We start from the raw sequence: 9,130 nt of genomic DNA, 5'->3' as shown, positions 1-9,130 counted from the left end.
AAAAATGGCCTCCAACAACTAGCCAATCGCAAAAGAATTGCAAAAGGAAAAAATTTGGCAGCGCTTAAATACACCGCGGAGTGTTGCAAATATACATAACTTCGGCTGCTGCCCCAAAAGAAAACGACACATAGTCATGACCCAGCAGTCGTCTTCCACACACGCAGCCGCACACCCGCGCCACTCCCACCTTCAGATATGCGGCTATCACACCCCGCCATCGCCGGATCCACTTGTCGCACCCCACCCGTTGGCTGTCGGACCGATGAATCGCCCTGCGACTGCCCCCTTTTCGCCGAAATCTGCCATGCCACCGCCCCCTTTTTTTTGCCAAAGTTTGCCACGCCGCCGCCGCACCGGTGTTGCCTCTCCTCCTCGGCGCTGCTGCCTCCTCGCCATGCCGCCGAAGGCAAGGGCAAGAGGGGATTCAAGAGGGTGCGGCTCAGGCTGTCCGGCAACTACGGCGTCGAGTTCCAGCACGACGGCCGGAGGTACTGGCTCAACACGTTGCCGACTACCAACCATGCCCTCGCGCGATTCCAGAATTCGTGGCCCGAGCTTCATTCATTGATTTATTCGGGTGCATTCCTTTCGCACCCGGGTTATGAAATTCCGTACTCATTAAGTGTTGGCCCCCTTCATCGCCAGATTTAGTCGCCTCGTGGAGGCTTGGCCTCACGTGCTCGAGGCTCAATTTCCTGAAGATTGAGTCTCGGGCGAATGCCGAACTTGTCGGGTTGTCGATGATAATCGAGTCAAGTCCGATCAAGTCGGCTACCCGCATTGTTGTCGAGGAGTAGGACAACATTAGAGAGAGCGGTGAGGAGCGATGACAGCTTTTGCTAGGGTACATCTGGAGTATGTGCAGGTTGAGATGGAGTTCTACTGGAAGACGGACGTTGCGCAGTCGAAGTGCAAGAACGACACCGAGGCAGGGCCTTCGTCGTCACAGAGGAAGAAAAAGAAGAATGCATGAGCCTTGAGTGTGTTCAACGTCGATTCTGACGGCAAGAGTGATGGGTTCGATGATATTGAATGGGATAAACTATAGTGTTTATAGTTTGCTTGTCGTAGTTTAAGTTGGTAGTTTAATTTTGCATGTCGTATTTAAACTATGTTTATAGTTTGCATGTTTAAATTTCGGTCGAACTACGTATGAAATATGGTCGAAGTAGCTCGAATGTTAGTTCAAACAAATTTGGTTTTATTTATCTAGATGCCCTATTTTAAGACAACTGTTGGAAACGTTGCCTTGTCATGCGAAAAAAACTGTTTTCGTGCCCGAATATTTCTACAACACCCCGTTTCCGTGCGTGCAACTATTGGAGATGAACTGTGGAGTAGCTGTCGGGCGTTGGATTTGGAAGACTGAGGCTGAGATTGCTGGCAAGCCAAGAGCTGCGTGTCAGACCTTCATCCAAACAGGCCCTTATGAATTAGGACTATGCTTAGCATTAGTCATTAGTAAGACTAGTACTGACAGATAAAGTGAATTGATCGCTAGTGCACACCATGTTCCTGGCAGCATCCTGTCTGAATCCTAATCCACTGATGCGCTCAATGATTGTGTCTCAGATGATTATTTTAGAGTTAATTACACTTTTGATACATAAACTGGCATTCGACGTACAGATTCATACAGACTTGAAAAATGACACAAATCAATCCTACAACTTGCGTTTCAGGTGCACTTCAGTACATTTTCCGTTAACTCGCCGTTAAACACAGCATGCCAGCTGGCCCATGTTCCGACCTACGTGTGGGTTCCATAAGTCAGTTGCCAGGTAAGAAACTGATACAAATCTGCAACCAAGGGCGACAAGTCGCACAAACCATTTGCTAGCCACTACATCACCTGGTAGCTTGTGTTAATTGTAGAGTTCGATTCTATTTATACATTTTTGAGAATAATAATTGATTTGACGTCAAAATACGCGTTGCACAGAGGTTTGGACAAGGCTTTTCTCGTTATTTTTTGTTCTATTAAAAAGTCATATTGTTTAACATAATAATTGATTAAAAGCCAAAATACGTGCCGCAGAGGGGGTTTGAAATAAGGTTTTTTTCTTCTTCTTGATTTTGGTTTTTTTGTGAAGGGACCCAAAAAGTGTTATCCAATGCTAAAAGAATCCACTTTTCGCATATGAGTTGTTATGGTTCACGCCTTATCACTTGGACAAAAGTTGTTATACGAAAACATGTGCATATGAGCATCTGACCATTTGAATTCTAGTTTTTTTTAACGATGTCAAAAGCATTCACGGCTCACGGAAATATCAGATAGCCGGCTGACCGGGAAAAACAGTGATGAGAGACCCACTCATACAATAAATCCTATGCAACATACATTTTAGATTCGAATCAGTTTTCCTGATAAAAAAATACAAATAACTATATATCTCTAACATTAAGAAGAAGTAACAGGTTGCAATGGCTAGTGTCTGATGCATGCAACACAACGTCTTGAGTTTGAATCCTAAAAACATTATCACTTACATCTTTTAAATCAAGCGAAAAGATACCGACATTGAGAAGAAAACAAAACTTGTTCAAACGCCAGCACATAAACATATAAATAATATCTATCTCTAACATAAACATATAAGAATAGGTGGTGTAGTGGAGGAGCGCGCGTATGGAACACCTCTCCTTTCTTCACACCAACTCATACTAGTGGGAGAATAGCTCACCTTATAAGTTGATGTACACCTCTCTCAACTAGCTATGTGGGGACTAAACTTCCCGCCACTCAATTGACAGTATGGGCCCTTAGGAATTTTCTGAAATTGTTAAATGGGTCTATAGCCCAACTAATATTCAGCAACATGCAGCTCATGTGTTGTGTTTAACGGAGAGTTAACGAAAATGTATTGAAACGTACTCGGAATGCAAGTTATATGGTCGATTTGTGTCATTTTCAAGTTTATGTATGAATTTGTACATCGAGTCCAAGTTTATGTATCAAAAGTGTAATTAACTCATTATTTTACATCTTGAGAAATGTCCCCAATTGTTACTCCCCAAGGCATGTCAGTAAAAACCATAAGAGAGTGCTCACTTGATTGATTAAACTAAGCACAAATCCCCAAACCAGACCAAGATCCACTGAGAAGAGTATGGCACACAAAAAAGAGAGCAAAACAGTAGTACGTAATAAACAACACAGGATCCAGATGACCAGAGATGTCTCCACGACTGCTCGCACTCATACGGCGACAAACGGAAGCTCACAACTCACAGGGCGCCATCCATCCATCCTCGGCCGGCAAACCTCCGGACTACAGCAGGTTCAATCCGGCAGCGGCCACGGACAGCACGGACGCGGCGACCGTCACGGCGAACGAGCTGCTGACGGCCGGCGCGGCGTTGGGGTGCGGCGAGGGCGCGGCGCCGGCGCGGCCGGCCGAGCCGCCGCCCGCGGCTCCCGGGGCGGGCGCCATGGCGGGGGCGGTGGAAGGGGCAGCGGAGGAGAGCACGCGGACGTCCACCTTCTGACCTATGGCGCAGTGGCCCGGGAAGCCGCAGAGGAAGTAGTGGTGGCCGGTGGTGTTGAGGACGACGGAGTCCTTGCCCGTGGCCCAGGTGGCCGTCGGCTTGGTCACGTTGCAGTTCTTGTAGTCCGCCTTGCTCACCGCGATCACGTTGTGGAACTGCTTGTTGTACGTGAACACTGCGGCAAATTTTCCAGCCAAAGCACAAGTTAATCATCACAGGAGCAAATTAATTTGACATAACCATGATAATGGAAACGACAATCATCCGCACCGGCTATTTACTCGATCGAAATCGGCATGTTGTTAATTAGACTGTTCAGGCCATGCATCTGATAAAATTAATGCCCTAGGGCATGAACATTCTCATGGGAGAATTTCTGTTTTTTTGGTTGTTGAGGAACAACATGAGAACATTCTCATATCAGAAAGTATCCTACCAACCCACTCACTAGTCACTAACAATCAGCTCCCCACCGCCCACCTATGTGCAATTCTGCATCCATTCGAGCAGGCTACAAATCACTCTCATTACAACAGCCCCCTGACTAATTTTCTAAAAGATATGCATCTTGGTTTACCAAACACAGATCAGATGCGCCACGCGTACCTCTCATAAAGATATTCGATCTAGGGCTAAGTTAAACATGCTAAAACCCACAGCAAGTATAACTCGAGCGGCATCTCCTCCAGTGGAACAAATAATATGATCACCATGCTCGCAAACTTTACAGCTCATGATCACACCTCAACCAGGAATCCACTTATCCAGATTGCAAACACCATAGTTTGGCCGGCAACCTATCATACATTACACAGTGGTAATCATAGACCCTCTTCCTGGATGGGCCATAGCTATACAAATTTTGTGGTTCTGTGATCATTACGAGTGCTCTCTAAAGATGGCATACATGTGTCATTCCTTTCGGCCCACCGAGAGCTACCAACCAACCAGCCAGCAATGAGAGCGCATGCATCAAGGTGAGTTGGCAACAGCAACAGGTTCCCAGCATAATTTGACAAGTTGCAAAAGGGGTTCCAGGCAGATCGGGAGGGGAACAAGAACAGCTTGGAGTCGAGGGGGATGATGGTCCACCGAGGAAGTGCATGCCCCATTGGTGAATGGGTGATGAGGAGTGGAACAAGGAACAATCAGAGGATGATAGTGTGTGTTGATGTGCACCATCTTTGATTCTTGATGTTGGGCAAAAAGTTTGCCTGGTGGGTACATCGCACTAGACTAGACGAATTTTCACCCTCCTAAATATGGTAATTTAATTGTGTGCAGAAACAAAAATTGATAAACTTTTTAGAATCTATATCCAGGAGGGTGACCTTGTAACAGGCAACCACCGAGTGGGAATCAGCAGTTGCCTTGCCCCACGAGACAGTGACACCAGGAACACACACGTGAGCTTACTCAGGCAGGGGCTTTAAATAGCTTTCAAGATTGTAAGTTGCATGATTCGATTCTGGCAAATCGTACCTGGTGTGACATTTCAAAGGTAAAGCGAATGCGCAATTTAGTCAAGCTTCTAGTTTTTGCTGCATCTAGGTGAAAGCGTCAAGAATTTAAAGTGTTGTGAAATTGTTGGTAATCATGGTACACGGCTGCTTTTTGAATGAATTATTGCACATGTGCGATCAAACAGTAGTGCAGTTTTTGTGTGTACCAAGTGTAATAATAATTTATTTTGCTCCATGGCACATGATGAATTCAAGAGGTTTTGGTCACTGAATGCAAAAGGAAAACGAATGGCTTGGAAAGGCAGCGCACTAGACTTTCTGTTGGCCTGTGGAAATAGCAAACGAAGGCAAGAAAACCTATCTTACGCAACAAAGCAAACGGAGCCTTTAGGGCTGAAAACAAGCATTAAAGCACGCCTTGTTTCACGCTTTAGCATTAGCAAAACCGATCCTCACTTTCCAGACACGAAAGAAGACAATGATGTGTGTGTGCCTATTAGTAGTAGCACGAGTATGTTCTTTTGGAAATCGGAAATTATCTTCTGTTTTTTTGCTCGGAGAAGAAAAGAGCCCCTCTCTCGAGTGCGCGCACGCAGACATCAGGTAGCCGGTCACGCTTCTTGGCTGAAAACAAGCAGGCAAACAAAGGGCAGCAGCAGTTTGTTCCGGCCAAAGTTCCCTCCCTGGGATTTAGTACGGCCGGCCACAGGCAAGCTGCCAATGCCAAGACACGCCACCACACGGTGCTCGATGTAGAGTACACCAGATTACTGGTACTGCTCCGTCCGTCCGTCTAGGCGAACAGAGAAAACCAGAAGGGCGGGGCAGGAGGACGAGCCCGACATGGCGGGAAAGCTGGCGGAGCGCCCGGACGTACGACGGCCGGGTTCTTCAGGAAGAAGGCAGACGGAAAAGCCACGGCGACTTGGGACCCCACAACCATGGGGCCATCCTTCTTTTTTTTTGGAGCTTCCATGGGTCCATCCTTGCGGGGTCAGGTTAGGTTGGTGCTCGGTCAGGCTGGGCGGTAGTTGGTCTTCTCTTGTGTCGTGCAACGCCCTATGCGTGTGTGAGTGAGGTGAGGCCCATCGGGGTGCCGTCCTCTCCGCCGGGCGGATGCAGTTGCGGCCTTGCAGTACCAGACGCGTCCGGCGTCCCCCACCACGACTGCGCACCGGCCCGGCCACGTTGCGAAAAGCGCCGAAACAGCCAGGCCAGGGACCCTGCCTGCGCGGACCACTACGGGGGCAAAGGTCCGAGTCACGCTGTGGGGGAATATCTCAGTCTTTGCAGTGCAGGAACCGAGTGCTCGCTAGCCCTGTCGACACAGCTTCTCCCGCCAGAGTTATGCACTGTGCACCACAGCAGCCTCAGCTAGATCTGTGGCATGCGTCTGTGGTCTGGTTCTCTCTTACTCTCTCAATTATCATGTACTCCCTCCGTTCACAAATGTGTAATACAGTATGTTCAACTTCTTTCTCAGTCGGATGTATATAGGCACGTTTTAGGGCCTATTCGGAGTCTCACCACTCCAAAACTCCACTCCCGGAGCGGGTGTAGCTTCAGCTGAAAATAAAGGAGCGGCGAAACACCCCCTCCGTAGATCCTCGTATTTCTCTCGGAGCTGGCGGACTACTAAACAGGACCTTAGTGTGCTTGTTCACTCATTTTAGTCCGTATATGGTTCATATTAACATATTCAAAACATATTATTTTTTTGAACGGAGGGAGTAGTTTGTACTCACCTACTCCGTAGTAGGACTGCGATATCTGCTCACACCACAAGTCATGCTTGCACTCGATAAAGTCGGGCTTACACGGTACACACGACACACCCAACCCATGCAGCGTGTACCACCGAGCAGTGAATTAATGAAAGCTTTGACTGGAGTCACGTCGTGCGCGGCGTTCGCGCCGCGCCGAATCACACCGACCACGGGGAGCGCACGGCCGCCAAACTAGAGTGGATAGCACCGCCGGCCGTGAAGCCAGCTGCACGCCATGCGCCTATCCCAAGGTCGCGTTGTGTGCATACGTCAGGCGGTGCGCTGGGTGCTCTCGCGCGGCAACAGGTTGCGGCGAAAGCCAAGAGGTTTGGGATGGATAACGATTGACGTCGCGCGTCCAACGCCTTCTATGCCGCACAAGGAGCGAGAGCGAGCGGTGCCGACTTACTGCCGAGTGCTCTACTTCTCGGACTAGTGGCCGTGTCGTCGTGTCTCTCTCCGCCGGCGAGCTCTGTTAAATAATCCTACTGCAGTTCAGAAGTGGGAGTCGGGCCCGCTTCCACCTTCTAAAACGAGTGGTGGACTGGTGGCTGGCAGGGTCTAGTAGATTGACTGGACAGTGCAAAATGCTATGTGGCTCTCGCTTGTGTGAGCTTCTGCAAACTTATCGTATGCGCGTGCACCCCCGAATGATAAATTTAACCTAAGCGCAGGTGAAGATACTATCTAAGAAGTTCTGAGCAGCACAGAGCCCGAGAGCCGTTTATGGACAGAGCTCCGGGCACGAGGGTTTGGGAACGATCCTAGTCCTCGAAGAAGAGCAAAAAGCCACGTGCTCAATCTTCCGGTTTCACCAACATACTAGTTCTTGTTTGTTTTTACACCGGCTGAGATTCTTCTTCTTTTCCTTATACCAAGGAATTTGGAAGAAAAATCGCAGCCATGTTAGAACGAGGGGAGCAGGTTTCACCAACATAGTTCTTGTTTGTTTTTTACACCGGCTGAGATTCTTCTTTTCCTTCTGCCAAGGAATTTGGAAGAAAATTCACAGCGATGTTAGAAACTTAGAACGAGGGGAGCAGAGCGCGCGAGCGTGACGTAGAGAGGTGCGAGGGAGGGGCTGGAGGCGTACCAAGGGTGTCGCCGAGGCTGAACTTCTTGGAGGCGGCCCAGGCGCCGTAGTCGGGGCTGCCCATGATGGTCCACCCGAGCTTGTCGCCCACCTCGTACACGGCCGCCGACGCCATCCCGGCCCACATCGCCGCCGCCACCAGCGCCGCCAAGGCCACGGCCGAACCTCTCCTCAGCGCGGCCATGGCTACCACCGAGGTTGACACACCAGCTGCGGAAAGGAGAAACTCCGGCTACTTCCTTGCTCTGTTCGTGCTCACTCAGTGGACTGGAGAGTGGAGTGTAGGCAGAGGGTGGCGGTACTGTCCGGTTGGTTAAATAACCCGACATGCTCCGAGAGCCTTTCTGGCCCGGCCCGCAGCCCCGGAATTCCAGAAATGTCCCCGGCGGCTAACGTTCGGTGAGGCGGTTTTAACGGGTGCCCGATGGTAATCTCTCTCGCGCGTTTTTGCAACCACCGGCCCGGCCATCGCTCGGCCAGCGCCGCACCGGCCGGTCACCGCTCATGGCTCGCGCGTCGCAACTACGCTGCGGGTGCTGCCCGGCCAGCCGCTGCATGCTTTTTTTTAAGTGTAAAGCAAAGCTTTATAGATTAACGGTGTCCCAGCTTGTCAGCAGAGACACAAACAGCCACTCGGGGCGGTGGTCCAGCTAAAATTGAAATTTAGAGAACATAAATGGCCTATCGAAGCTAGCTCATGAGCTACTGAGAGGGTGCTTGGATACAAGGGATTATTTTTAGTCTGACTAAAAATAGTCTCTTTTAGAGGCTAAAGTTCCAAGCACCCCTGACTTGACTAAAGAGAGACTAGGACTAGTCTTGAGGCTAAAAATTTTTAGTCATAGAAAACCTACTAAAATATGTATTAGCCCTCTCTCTCTTTATTTAATTCCTCCCCTTTAACACATGCGAGTTCTGGATTGGAGGGTTTGGAGGATAATAAATGCTCAATAACTTGATTTTAGTCTCTTTAGTATTTGGATCCAAGCATGGATGAGGCTAGCAAGTTTTAGTCACACTATTTTTAATCATGGGACTAAAACGTATCCAAGCACCCTCTGAATTGGCCTCACGTCTACAATGATGCACTCTTTGACTAGAGAACCACAGTTTGAGCTGTAGCTTGAGGTCTTCAATGACGGTGGCGTATGGAGATGAGTCCACCTTCCGAGGATCAAGCGCTTCCGCCAGCAACTGACAGTCTGTTTCAAAAACGACTCTAATGGCTCCAAGGCATGTTGCTACGTCGATCGCTGCTGCCATAGCGTTGACCTCCGCACCAAAGGCATCTGAAATATTTTCCCCTCGCCCTG

General features: G+C 49.0%; 1 protein-coding gene across 1 annotated transcript; it reads right to left on the bottom strand.

Moving 5' to 3' along the window:
* Positions 1–3,034: 3,034 nt before the first annotated feature.
* LOC123188196 (mavicyanin) lies at positions 3,035–8,116 on the bottom strand. The gene is made up of 2 exons (XM_044600234.1): positions 7,818–8,116; positions 3,035–3,670 (listed from the first exon to the last, which is right to left on the bottom strand). The coding sequence occupies exons 1-2, from the start codon at positions 7,999–8,001 to the stop codon at positions 3,279–3,281; spliced, it is 576 nt and encodes a 191-aa protein (XP_044456169.1). The 5' UTR covers positions 8,002–8,116; the 3' UTR covers positions 3,035–3,278.
* Positions 8,117–9,130: the final 1,014 nt, after the last annotated feature.

The sequence above is a fragment of the Triticum aestivum genome, chromosome 2A (genome assembly GCF_018294505.1).
Source record: "Triticum aestivum cultivar Chinese Spring chromosome 2A, IWGSC CS RefSeq v2.1, whole genome shotgun sequence".
Classification (NCBI taxonomy): Eukaryota; Viridiplantae; Streptophyta; class Magnoliopsida; order Poales; family Poaceae; genus Triticum; species Triticum aestivum.
This window is presented reverse-complemented; position numbering and strand designations above follow the sequence as displayed.

Coding starts and splice junctions, on each gene's coding strand:
- LOC123188196 (XM_044600234.1), bottom strand. CDS start 8,001: ATGGCCGCGCTGAGGAGAGGTTCGGCCGTGGCCTTGGCGGCGCTGGTG. Junction 3,671..7,817: donor CAGCCTCGGCGACACCCTTG/GTACGCCTCCAG, acceptor AATTTGCCGCAG/TGTTCACGTACAACAAGCAG.